The sequence below is a fragment of the Cherax quadricarinatus genome, chromosome 48 (genome assembly GCF_038502225.1).
Source record: "Cherax quadricarinatus isolate ZL_2023a chromosome 48, ASM3850222v1, whole genome shotgun sequence".
NCBI lineage: Eukaryota > Metazoa > Arthropoda > Malacostraca > Decapoda > Parastacidae > Cherax > Cherax quadricarinatus.
Genome location: NC_091339.1, coordinates 20,644,009 through 20,658,097, shown reverse-complemented (window position 1 = coordinate 20,658,097; position 14,089 = coordinate 20,644,009). Strand labels below are relative to the sequence as shown.

At 39.3% G+C, this 14,089-nt stretch overlaps 1 protein-coding gene across 4 annotated transcripts in view; it reads right to left on the bottom strand.

The window, feature by feature from the left end:
* Positions 1 to 14,089, bottom strand: part of AP-1-2beta (adaptor protein complex 1/2, beta subunit) — a 49,696-nt gene that overhangs the window by 33,871 nt on the left and 1,736 nt on the right. For all 4 annotated transcript variants that reach the window (XM_053787040.2, XM_053787042.2, XM_053787041.2 and 1 more), the window contains exons 2-10: positions 13,910 to 14,062; positions 12,327 to 12,475; positions 11,473 to 11,718; positions 11,075 to 11,268; positions 10,254 to 10,428; positions 7,778 to 7,965; positions 4,073 to 4,199; positions 1,526 to 1,653; positions 533 to 713 (exon numbers count right to left, since the gene is read on the bottom strand). In XM_053787040.2, coding sequence (XP_053643015.1) covers positions 533 to 713; positions 1,526 to 1,653; positions 4,073 to 4,199; positions 7,778 to 7,965; positions 10,254 to 10,428; positions 11,075 to 11,268; positions 11,473 to 11,718; positions 12,327 to 12,475; positions 13,910 to 14,039 — 1,518 coding nt within the window. In that variant the 5' untranslated portion in view covers positions 14,040 to 14,062. The remainder of the gene's footprint in view (positions 1 to 532; positions 714 to 1,525; positions 1,654 to 4,072; positions 4,200 to 7,777; positions 7,966 to 10,253; positions 10,429 to 11,074; positions 11,269 to 11,472; positions 11,719 to 12,326; positions 12,476 to 13,909; positions 14,063 to 14,089) is intronic.

Sequence of the window (14,089 nt, the reverse complement as noted above, 5' to 3'; positions counted from 1 at the left end):
CCTTTCCTACTCTTGTATTTAATAATATTTTTTTTTTTTATCTGGTAAGACAGATAAAGGATGTTGAACAATTTAAATACCATCATGGGGAAACTAGTCCTACAATGAATGCTTCTAGGAAAATGTCCAGTGAAGCATCTTAGACCATTTTGCCAACCTCCATGAATTACAAATAAAAAAGTAGGTTTTTAATAGACATGCTGTTGGAGTGTGAGCAAGGTAACTATTATCAAGGGTTCAGGGAAACTGGTTAGCCAGATCCGAGTCCTGGAGGTGGGAAGGCCAGTGCCTGCACTCTGAAGAAGGGTGGGAATGTTGCAATCTGAGGGGTAGTCTGCGATATCGGCAAACTTCTGGAAAGACAGCAGTTTATTGAATGTTGGTGAATGTGTTTTCTTCTTAGTCAAACTGCCATGGTGGTAGATGGCTCTTGCTTAAAGAAAAATATTAAAAAATCCTAATAAAATCCTAATAAAATGTATAAGTACATACAAATGAATGATTTTATTAATAAATGAAAGGGGATTCCTACCTGCTGAACTAATTCCTGTGTGTCAGTTGGTCGCTTGAGAAAGAGCTTGACAATTGCAGTGAGAAGTTGTAATTGCACCTGTGTATTCTCATCATGGAAGCCTTCCAAAAAACTCTCTAGTAGTTCATCTGCATTATCAATTCGTTCAGCATATTCCCCAATGATCCAAATCATTGATGCCCTACAAAATATACGTACTTAGCTCAGAACTTTTGTATAGAGAATTCTAACATGAAGATTATCATATTCAAGAAAGATGTTAAACTCATAAGGTTGACTAGGAGAGTTCTGGTTAATTAAAAAACAGTAGCAAAGTAACACTAAGATTTTATAATAGCATTTGCTATTAAATAATACCAATGTACCTAGTATTTGTTTGATATTACCTACACCATCATGATATAATTAACAGTAATGGACTTGCAAAAAAATTTATTTTACCATTTATTACAAACAATCAAATTTCCTGACATGAGTATTAAAGATGAATTACAAAACTATATAAAAATCTGTTTTTAATGTGTAATGAATAAAATACTAAGATATACTATCTCAATACTTGACTGCCAAACAGTGCTTTAAACAATGATACTCCATAGAAATATTAGCATATGTGCAGAGGCAATATTCAACGGTATATTCACAGACCATTATCCCAAGTTCCTAGTCACACAATTCACCTAGTTACTTTTGCTTCAAGAATTGGAGTAGCTATCTGGGTTAATGAAAATGTTTCCCATTTCTGACTCCTTGATCAATAAAAGAATAAAAACTGATCAATTTGTTAAATTCTTCTGTGAATTTAGAGTATCTCCTAAAGGTCCACTATATTTTACAATAACTGCAGCCCTTGTTCAAACCTGATAGTTAAATATGAGTGAAACTATCATATCTGAAAGACATCAGGGTTATTATTAATTATTTTAAAGACAAGTGCTGCAGTTCATGTAATAACAGTTTGAAAGAGTAGTTTAAAACAATCATAATAATTACCTTGCTTCAGGTTCGTCAAGTGTGTCGAGGTTTTCACAAAGAGTAGAAATGATACTCTCATATTTGTTGGGATACTTGCGGAAGATATCTTTGATTACTACAATGGCTTCCTGTACCACATAATTCACCTGCAAACAAGTAAATATTGCAATAGAAGGTAATTTAATAATCTACAGCTGATCTTTAACTTAACTGCATATTTACATTTTACAATGGGGTACATATGCAGCACAATAAGTTCTGATGGAGACTTCTATAAAAATTTCTAATGCTTCTGAATAGCCCTGTCCTTCAATAGGATTTAGGGGAAAAAAAAAAAAAATCTTACTGTCCTCATGCATGACCTAGTTTAACCCGTAAATGGTCCAAGCAGATCTACATTCACATGCATAGTGCTCCAAAAGTAGATCTACTTTTTTTTACATATTTTCAAATATAACAAAAAAAAAAAAAACGTAGATCAAATTTTTTTACACGTTTTCAAATGTAAAAAAAAAAAAAAATGATCTACTTTTTTACATACTATCAGATGTTGAAAAAACGTATATTTACATTTGGACCGTTTACGGGTTAAACCACAGGTATTATGACACAGTAACTTATTTTATCCCTAAACAAAACTTACCAAGCATTAGAAATACATATACATGTAGCCAGTTGTGAGTGTGGGGGAAGTTCGTGAGGCAGTAGGTAAAATGAAAGGGGGTAAGGCAGCCGGGATTGATGGGATAAAGATAGAAATGTTAAAAGCAGGTGGGGATATAGTTTTGGAGTGGTTGGTGCAATTATTTAATAAATGTATGGAAGAGGGTAAGGTACCTAGGGATTGGCAGAGAGCATGCATAGTTCCCTTGTATAAAGGCAAAGGGGATAAAAGAGAGTGCAAAAATTATAGGGGGATAAGTCTGTTGAGTGTACCTGGTAAAGTGTATGGTAGAGTTATAATTGAAAGAATTAAGAGTAAGACGGAGAATAGGATAGCAGATGAACAAGGAGGCTTTAGGAAAGGTAGGGGGTGTGTGGACCAGGTGTTTACAGTGAAACATATAAGTGAACAGTATTTAGATAAGGCTAAAGAGGTCTTTGTGGCATTTATGGATTTGGAAAAGGCGTATGACAGGGTGGATAGGGGGGCAATGTGGCAGATGTTGCAAGTGTATGGTGTAGGAGGTAGGTTACTGAAAGCAGTGAAGAGTTTTTACGAGGATAGTGAGGCTCAAGTTAGAGTATGTAGGAAAGAGGGAAATTTTTTCCCAGTAAAAGTAGGCCTTAGACAAGGATGTGTGATGTCACCGTGGTTGTTTAATATATTTATAGATGGGGTTGTAAGAGAAGTAAATGCGAGGGTCTTGGCAAGAGGCGTGGAGTTAAAAGATAAAGAATCACACACAAAGTGGGAGTTGTCACAGCTGCTCTTTGCTGATGACACTGTGCTCTTGGGAGATTCTGAAGAGAAGTTGCAGAGATTGGTGGATGAATTTGGTAGGGTGTGCAAAAGAAGAAAATTAAAGGTGAATACAGGAAAGAGTAAGGTTATGAAGATAACAAAAAGATTAGGTGATGAAAGATTGAATATCAGATTGGAGGGAGAGAGTATGGAGGAGGTGAACGTATTCAGATATTTGGGAGTGGACGTGTCAGCGGATGGGTCTATGAAAGATGAGGTGAATCATAGAATTGATGAGGGAAAAAGAGTGAGTGGTGCACTTAGGAGTCTGTGGAGACAAAGAACTTTGTCCTTGGAGGCAAAGAGGGGAATGTATGAGAGTATAGTTTTACCAACGCTCTTATATGGGTGTGAAGCGTGGGTGATGAATGTTGCAGCGAGGAGAAGGCTGGAGGCAGTGGAGATGTCATGTCTGAGGGCAATGTGTGGTGTGAATATAATGCAGAGAATTAGTAGTTTGGAAGTTAGGAGGAGGTGCGGGATTACCAAAACTGTTGTCCAGAGGGCTGAGGAAGGGTTGTTGAGGTGGTTCGGACATGTAGAGAGAATGGAGCGAAACAGAATGACTTCAAGAGTGTATCAGTCTGTAGTGGAAGGAAGGCGGGGTAGGGGTCGGCCTAGGAAGGGTTGGAGGGAGGGGGTAAAGGAGGTTTTGTGTGCGAGGGGCTTGGACTTCCAGCAGGCATGCGTGAGCGTGTTTGATAGGAGTGAATGGAGACAAATGGTTTTTAATACTTGACGTGCTGTTGGAGTGTGAGCAAAGTAACATTTATGAAGGGATTCAGGGAAACCGGCAGGCCGGACTTGAGTTCTGGAGATGGGAAGTACAGTGCCTGCACTCTGAAGGAGGGGTGTTAATGTTGCAGTTTAAAAACTGTAGTGTAAAGCACCCTTCTGGCAAGACAGTGATGGAGTGAATGATGGTGAAAGTTTTTCTTTTTCGGGCCACCCTGCCTTGGTGGGAATCGGCCGGTGTGATAATAAAAAAATAATAAAATATACATGTATTCCATAAATTACATCTTGCATCAAGATTAAACAAATTTACATAAAGTTTTTGAAGTGGTAAGTTACACAAACATACAACTGTCATTACTTACCTTGGTTTGAATAAGATCAAGAAGTGTAGAAACACACCTCTCTGCTGATGTCTCAACCTTGATGGCACAGCGCCCGATTGCTCTCACAGCTTTTCGCACAAAGTCAACGTCCACTTCTGTGGCATACCTGTAATTTGTTTTGCATAAATATCTTCTCTAATATCTGAACGAATGTCTTCAAACTGTAACAGATTTTTTTTTTTTTTTTAACAAGTCGGCCGTCTCCCACTGAAGCAGGGTAACAGCAATATCTAAATTAAAAATGTATAAAGTAAAAAGTTTCAGTGATAACAAGTAATGTATGGGTTAATCATCAGCATGCAGACATTTCTGTTTGGGAGGAAGGGGAAATAATTAAGTGGTTGAGCTGTTCATTATTTTTTTTTTTATTTATTATCACACTGGCCAATTCCCACCAAGGCAGGGTGGCCTGAAAAAGAAAAACTTTCACCATCATTCACTCCATCACTGTCTTACCAGAAGGGTGCTTTACACTACAGTTTTTAAACTGCAACATTAACACCCCTCCTTCAGAGTGCAGGCACTGTACTTCCCATGTTTATTATTATTACAAGGAAAAAAGTTAAATACCACCATTCTAGATGTTGATACAGATACTGTATTCTATATACAAGGACGATACTCATAATACCTATGAGGATGAAACGTACATAGATGAATTATTTGAAGAGCCAAATACAGTGCATCAACCATACTTTTAACTACTTTGGACAAACATCTGAATGGGATAATGTGACATGTACAGAATGTCATAGCAAGGATGTTTCTAAAATGCACACACAAATCATAACCTGGCTATTAGTGAAACCCAATTTAGGTTTTAATATCACTTTCTAATATATTAAAATGATTTCAAGTTAAAATAGATTTTTGAATATGTGCAGGAACTCACATTCGCAGGAATGTTAAGTTATCCTCCAGCTTAGAGGCTTAAGGGTTAAAAAAAATAATCTAGCTGCAAAGTAGCAATGTCTCATTATTGTCACAAGGTAAAAAATCTAAAAAACAATGCAGTCATGTTAAAAGTAATTTAATGGCAAAATAAATATGTAGTACAGTGGACCCACAGTTAACGATATTAATCCGTTCCAGAGAGAGTGTCCTTAACCGATTTTATTGTTATCCGATTTAATTCTCCCCACAAGAAATAATGGAAATCTGATTAATCCCTTCCTGCTGTCAGGATTCATGACAGAATGGTACTTCAATATGATGCTATTATCAACTCTACGGCTTATTTATCTACCACAACTCATCTAATATGATATAATAAACAATATTAATAACATAGAAACATGATATATACTCTAGAATGAATAAAATATGTCATAATGTATGTGAAGAGTAAGTGGTGAAAGTGTTGTTGGGTTTACAAGGGCCATTGAGAGAAGCCATACATATTAGTGGTGGAGGCAGCAGCAGAACCCACCACCACTATCCACAAACAATATATGTAATTTATAAATAAGAAATATTTACAATTTATAAATAAGAAATATTTACATTTCAGTTTATAAATAAGAAATATTTGCACTTACCTTGGAGGAGATGTTAGTTTAATTGGTTAGTTTGATGGAGTGTAGCAGGCATGCAAGAAGTGCAGCAGGCATGCAGGGAGTGGAGCAGGCATGCAGGGAGTGGAGCAGGCATGCAGGGAGTGCAGCAGGCATACAGGGAGTGCAGCAGGCATGCAGGCAGGGAGCGTAGCAGGCATGCAGGCAGGGAGCGTAGCAGGCATGCAGGCAGGGAGCGTAGCAGGCATGCAGGCAGGGAGCGTTGCAGGCATGCAGGCAGGGAGCGTAGCAGGCATGCAGGCAGGGAGCGTAGCAGGCATGCAGGCAGGGAGCGTAGCAGGCATGCAGGCAGGGAGCGTAGCAGGCATGCAGGCAGGGAGCGTAGCAGGCATGCAGGCAGGGAGCGTAGCAGGCATGCAGGCAGGGAGCGTAGCAGGCATGCAGGCAGGGAGCGTAGCAGGCATGCAGGCAGGGAGCGTAGCAGGCATGCAGGCAGGGAGCGTAGCAGGCATGCAGGCAGGGAGCGTAGCAGGCATGCAGGCAGGGAGCGTAGCAGGCATGCAGGCAGGGAGCGTAGCAGGCATGCAGGCAGGGAGCGTAGCAGGCATGCAGGCAGGGAGCGTAGCAGGCATGCAGGCAGGGAGCGTAGCAGGCATGCAGGCAGGGAGCGTAGCAGGCATGCAGGCAGGGAGCGTAGCAGGCATGCAGGCAGGGAGCGTAGCAGGCATGCAGGCAGGGAGCGTAGCAGGCATGCAGGCAGGGAGCGTAGCAGGCATGCAGGCAGGGAGCGTAGCAGGCATGCAGGGAGCGTAGCAGGCATGCAGGCAGGGAGCGTAGCAGGCATGCAGGCAGGGAGTGTAGCAGGCATGCAGGCAGGGAGTGTAGCAGGCATGCAGGCAGGGAGTGTAGCAGGCATGCAGGCAGGGAGTGTAGCAGGCATGCAGGCAGGGAGTGTAGCAGGCATGCAGGCAGGGAGTGTAGCAGGCATGCAGGCAGGGAGTGTAGCAGGCATGCAGGCAGGGAGTGTAGCAGGCATGCAGGCAGGGAGTGTAGCAGGCATGCAGGCAGGGAGTGTAGCAGGCATGCAGGCAGGGAGTGTAGCAGGCATGCAGGCAGGGAGTGTAGCAGGCATGCAGGCAGGGAGTGTAGCAGGCATGCAGGCAGGGAGTGTAGCAGGCATGCAGGCAGGGAGTGTAGCAGGCATGCAGGCAGGGAGTGTAGCAGGCATGCAGGCAGGGAGTGTAGCAGGCATGCAGGCAGGAAGCGTAGCAGGCATGCAGGCAGGGAGTGTAGCAGGCATGCAGGCAGGGAGTATAGCAGGCATGCAGGCAGGGAGCATAGCAGGCATGCAGGCAGGGAGTGTAGCAGGCATGCAGGCAGGGAGTGTAGCAGGCATGCAGGCAGGGAGTGTAGCAGGCATGCAGGCAGGGAGTGTAGCAGGCATGCAGGCAGGGAGTGTAGCAGGCATGCAGGGAGTGTAGCAGGCATGCTGGGAGTGTAGCAGGCATGCTGGGAGTGTAGCAGACTCCCAGCATGGAGAGTTACTTTTGTGTCATTTTTCTATCGCTTACTCACTAACTTACTTGCTACACTGTTAATTCTGTACTTTATCACTGGCTGCCACTATAGCCTTTATCGATACCTACTGCTTTAGTATCGTACTTATCTTAGAATCATTGAATCACTGCAGAAGGCACATTCTCCCCTCTCTCTTCCTCCTCCACTTTGGTACTTTGCTACAAGTTTTTTCTTGAATTTCATTGTGTTTCTTTCCTTCTTTATCACAGGGCTGGCACTAGAAACTTCTTTGGGCCCAAGATGGCTTATTTAGCAGTTACAAGCACTAAAAATAATGAAATTATACAACATATATTGCATGTACACGTGGAATCATCCTCACTAGCTTGTAAACAATGGCACACTACCTTGTACATGAGCTCAGGCCGCGCGGACACGTTCAGGACGAATGTCCTTAACCGAGTTTTTCATCGTTAGCCGAGCGAATATTTTGACGCAAACGCTTCGGTATCCTATTTTATCGCTATCCGATAGCATCGTTAACTGAGGGTCCACTGTACTGGTATGTATAGCCCACGATTGCACTTTTTTTCCCCACACACTTTACTATATGGAAACAAAGTACAAGTCGGTATTACATGGTAAAACTTACTCCTTCAGTTCAGACAAAACTTGCACAATGTTGGCTTCTGATGCCAGACGAATCATGATGTCCAGCTTCTCCAGCTTTACATAAATAGGATCATTATACTTGACAAAGAACACTTTCATCTCGTGTTTCAGAAGATCTGGCCGCTTTTGAACAATCAGGTTGATATTTCTAAGAGCAACATACTGAACCTAAATAAAATGGGGGAAAGGGGAGAGAAAATTTAATGACTACCATAAAAAAAAAACATAAGGATCAGATTTAAATATTTTTATTATAATAATTACCAAAGTATTGTACTCTCCTTCCTTTTACATATACAACCTCTCCTCACTTAACGAAGGAGTTCTGTCCCTAGGACCACATTGGTAAACGAATTTGTCACTACACAAGGAGCATACGATAATGGTAGTGGGTCTGTGTCAACCAATTTTGATATTGTTTTAATGTTGCTTTGCACCATTTATAACATTTCTAGTATGTTTTTACATGTTTATACAGTAGTGTACTGTATATTGTAATAAACAGAATAGAAGAAATCAGCTCTAATATACATTATTTAAGTATGCATACCAGTCAGATAGCCTGTTGTAAGTCTGAGTCATCAGTAAACAAGCACGTTGCTAAGTGAGGAGAGGCTGTACTGTATTTTCTTTGCATATTGTGAAACGATAAAGAACATTAAAAAATCCTCTCCTACATTTCACGTTAAAACTTCAGCATGCATCACTCTGGCCTATCTTTAAGTACAGTATCACAGTATGTATTTGACAGTGCAATAATTTCCATTGTTACACAGTGGAAATTATTGCACTGTTTTTGGTATCATATTAATGGTAAACAATACCAACAAATTGATAATAAGACACATTTACAACACTCAAGTTGTCTTATTTGCAAAAACATTTCACATGCATAGCAGACTTTTCCCCAGTCAAATACAAGTACAAACACCACTATGGTATTATGGTACAATGAAGTCTTCTGCACTCCTTTGCTAAACAACAGTTTAGCATGACCTACTTCCACTGGTGGGTCATGGTTACCTATGGCCTCAACTCTAACACCTACACCTCTTCTGCTCCAGTATATAAGGTTTGGCTGCATTGCCTCTGCTTTAGGCCGAGACACTGACCACCACCTATCAAGGCTGAAGGACTGATTACCTCAAAATTAGCTTTTCCACCATCTCCAGTGTTATTCACCTGTATTCAACTGGCAAAGTCTGCTGCACAGATAAAGATACCAAAGTGTTACACATGAATCTTATCACATATTTTTGAATTGAATATTTCTGTTTTTGTTGCAAATATTCATCTAGAACCATGACCTTTTATAAAAAGCTGTCCATTTGATAAGAGATCAATTTTAAACAATCCTAAGATGAAAATCAAGGCATTCATATACATGCTACAGTACTGATAGATTTAATGCATCTTCTCAAATCAATTTGGTTGAAAACTTAATAAATTACAACAAAGCCCTCTGCTTCATCACGAACACCAGACTCAGAAACAGAATCAGATCAGAGGACCTACACACACAACAGAGAATCCCCGCAATCAATGTCCGATTAGACAAACTTACTAAGAGACAACTATATGACCTGCAAGAACTCTACGTGCCTGACAGAGAGAATCCCCCCAACCAGTGAACACAACCGACTATACCATCACCACCCCTCCCCACAGATCCCAAAGAATGACCCTCCAGCAAAGAGTTCGACGCTTTATCCACAAGGAGAACTTCCCTCGTCCCAAAATCTTAAGCGACCTCCCCGCAGACGAAGAATGGATACCACCGGAACCATTCTATGTCCAGTAACATGGACTAGCGCTCCCCATCTCCGGGTGACCCACTTCTATCAACCAACACCTCACAACTGACCTCGTTGCACCTACTACTACAATACAACAGGACACCACCTCAGTCACTGCCTTGCTGGCCGACTCCAGGTGAGCAACCAACCTCCATCGAATGCCCGGCAACCTTCGCCTGCAGCTGTGCCTCCTGACCAACCTCTTGCGAGAGGGAAAAAAACAAAAAAAAAAAAAGGCAAGCAATTGTATGCAGTATACATCCTTCCAATTCAATGACGCACTGGTATAACACAATATAGCATTGCGTAATTGATGGGCAGGAGGTATACCCTACTCATAAAACCAACCTCTTTATAAATTACTCAATATGCACACATGCATGTTCAAATTACACCAAAGTGGATAGACCACTACCCTTTTATAACCCCACCTACCCCTCCTCCCTCCCCAACCTTTCCCAACTTCCATCCTTACCCATCCTTCTTCCCCCCCTCCCCTCTTACCAAAGCTCTGGTCAGAACCTCGACCTCGAACAACATAGTAATGTGCATACTTCTGTAACACAGCAGTTTCATAAGACATTTAAGTGCTTTTAAGAATTTCCTTTAATTAGGTGAACAATACTTTTTTAAAACATTCATATAATGTACCAAACTAACCTCTGGTTCAGATGACAGCAGAGTAACTAAGGGTGGAGCCAGTTTTTTGGTCAGATTTTTAACAAATTCTGAGTCACTGACCATTAGCTCCATGAATTTCATAAGGCATTTAACAGCAGAGAGAACCACAGCTGCATTTGCATGAGCTAGACGTGGTGTGATGCGCTCACAGATACTGACAAAAATTAATACAACATTAATTACAGGAGAGAAATACAAACCCTAAAAACTAACTTGGATGTCTACATTATAACATTCTTTATAGTCAACTAGCCAAAAACAAAGTTTTTAATACTGTAATATGAAAATGACTTCTACACCTACACATATACCTACCCACCCACATAATATACAAAATAAAGTTGCCAATAAAATAAAGAAGTATACTCAGTAAAAAAGACATCCATGAGAGCTGATGAAGCTGCACCAAGTCTCATAAACTTTTGGGGTATAATGCCAATTGAAAAGGACAAATACAAGGTAATTATTTTGTTTAATTTTTTTGAAAATGAAGAAATAATCCATGACATTAATACATGGCCAGTTTTTTATTTACATGGTACAATAATTAAAGCTTGCCCTGGAATAAGGAACCAAATTTTATGAGTACTTTATAATGACATGAAGTCCATTTAAAAATTAAACACTGGAGCCAATCCCAACCTACTGTAACTACAATCCTGATTTAGTCTCTACCAGAAAAAATATTTGGAAAAAAAAAAAAAAAAAAATTGGAGGAGTTAAGAGTAAGATGGAGTACAGGTATTAGTATGACAGTAATCAGACACCATCTTTAGTTGATAAACAGTTATATTACTAACCTTTGTGCCTCTCTCTCATCTTTGGGACTATACTGAGAGAGTGCATCCAAGATGAACACCTGACCCCATTCAGTACATTCATTGAGGGCGGTGAGGAGTTTGTTCATTGTTGCAGCATTGAGTTCCATTAGAGGCTGGCCTGAGCTGCTGGCTTCATTGATTTCAGTAAGGGATGCTACCGCATTAGCTACAACCTGAAGCAGTAAACACAGTAGTATTACAGTAATATTAGCATTGGAGGGGAAGGGTAATATTTATAATGTGCATTACTATCTCAAGATAAATTTCCTATACAATATGCATTACAAAAATCTACTGATTTCACAACATACAAAATCTAACAGCTAGTACCTAAGTTCACATAAATTAAATTGTTATAAACACATTTCTCTAGTTACCATTGGATTGGAATCAGAGAGAAGCTCCTTCAACTGATCAAGAAAACCTTGGTCTTCTACCATGGAAGCATTAATATCATGCAGTTTTGCAACACAGATGGCTGCAGTTTTCCGTACATAAGGGTCTTCATCTTTCAGGCACTTTCGTAAGGGTTCACAGAGATATTCAGTGATCTTGTCAACACGTATGCATCCCATTGTACGCACAGCCAGAGCTCTAATCAGAGGATTTGGATCCTCACAATCCTATAAATCAACAAATTTTACAGACTGTATATACACTGATATTTAACAAGCCAATTAAATAACATTTAAGACAGTGGAATATTTTCACCCCAACCACTCGTGTGACAGATAAATTACTAATTTGTTTAAGCCCTTCTCAAACAATGCAAGAGCTCTAAAGCATATTTACACTGCTAATGACTTCTTTTCCCTGGAAACCTTGCATATACGAGGGGCTAGCCAAATTAAAATCTACCCCAGGCATTTCAAATCCTGAAATTTTCAAACAATCTTTATAATGCTTACTGAATCTTTAAACATAACTCGTGATACAAAATCCAAATTGGTCTATGTGAATGAGAAACTGAACTTCTTACAACATTATATAAGAGATTTACATTTAGCGAGTAGTATTGTAAAATGTGTACAAATGAGGTCATGAATTGGGAATGCTATGCAATATTAAACACCTATTTCCTCTACATAATAAATGCTCTCTTTTTCCCCAGAAAAAAATAATGATTTTTAGTGAATTTTTAGTATAGCTTAACAGGAGTGTACTGATATGACACTAAACTTTGATTAAACTCACTGACAAATTACAGCTGAACATTGCAAATTAAAGTTACCTTAACAAATGTGTTTACAGCCATAATTGCCATGTCAGGCTGGGACTTTGCATAGTTCATGAGATACAGATAAACAAGCTTCTTTAACTCTAGATTATCTGTCTGCATGCAATTAACCACATCAGGAAACAATGCTGATACGTCCTTGCCTGCAAAAAGAAAAAGAGGTAGTTTAAAACATGGTATTACAGTATACAGTGGAACCTCAGTACTCAAACTTAATTCATTCCAGAAGACTGTTCAAGTGCCGATCCGTGTGAGTATCGAACAAATTCTTTCCAACCAATTTTCTCTTTGGTTGGCTGTTATCACTAATCTTTGTAGGCCCGATGGTGACTTATTTATACAAATAATATAAAGAAGTACCAAAAAATGCAAAGAAACATGAAACAGTTCATAGCAAAGTTCTGGCAGGTCATGTTTGTTTGGTCGAGTGCTGAGCTTTGTTCAAGTAGGAAGATGTTCGAATACCGAGGTTCCATTGTAATCAACAGTCACATAGTTAGCTGCCTTGCTTGTGGTCTCCAACAAAGTATTAAGGATGATAAAGGACTATTACTTTAATTAATGGCTGTATTTTTCCATATTTTAAATACACACACTCAGATTATAGTCCTCTTTCATTTTTTCCTCTTCCTTGTTCTTAATTTTTAGGTACATTACAATTATTACCATACCTTGGTATACAGTGACAGGAAGTTCCACACTGTAATGTACTTTACTAATAAATAGTGGTTGATGTAACAACTTTTTTCCTATTTTCTTTGACACTTGTCTGGGAGGAATAAAAAGGTTTGGTCCAAATCAACCATCTTGTAACACAATCCAAATCTTTAAGAAATTTTTTTAGGCACCTAACTGAAAAACTCCATGTTGACAATTTCTCCTGGCAAAAATATTTGGTTCCACAAAATCAAGGCAATGAAAGTCTCAAGTTTAAGCTACACTACTGAGTTACTAAGAATTTTCAGCATATTTTTGAGTAAAGATGGCAGTACTCACATGCATGCCTCATATTTCTAAGACATACTGTATACATTGTGTGTTGCACTTAAAGACAGAGTCGAGAGAACAAGCTAATAGTCCTAAAAATAAATTGTTTAAAAATGATGAATTTTTGTAAAATTACTTGGTACACATTCTACATTGTGCACTAAAACTTGGTAACCTCATTAACCTTAATGTAATACAGCATAATTTGCCGTAATATTTACAAGCCTATCTTTGATCACCCTAAATTTTGTTAATACAGTACTGTATTATTTAACGTGAAATTAATTTTGTGACATTCAGATGGAATTTTGTAGTTACCGCAATAATGAATTTACATTGCTTGTTTGGCAAAATTAACACTTGCTTTATAAACCAAAATCACAAGCTCTGCCTAAAAACCATGACATGTATATCAAAACACAGCAAGTACTTTCAAATATGAAAATAACTTTGTGAAGAAATAAATCTGTATGCATGACTTGGGATTAATTTTATGTTTATGACATATTACCATTCATGGTTGTACAATCATGCAATACATTACATAAACTACTATGTTTAGCTCAAAATTACAATGAATTCTCACTTACCAACAGTCATTGATGCAATGACTTTCTTTACAGCTTCCTTCTTCTTTTCCTTCTTATCGCTGTTTAACTCGGACTTCAGTTCGAAGATTTCACCTTTTTTGGTTGTTGTAAAATACTTTGAGTCCGTCATTATGAAGGTTTATCTGCTTAAATCTGGAAAAAAAAAATTTAACTAACAAA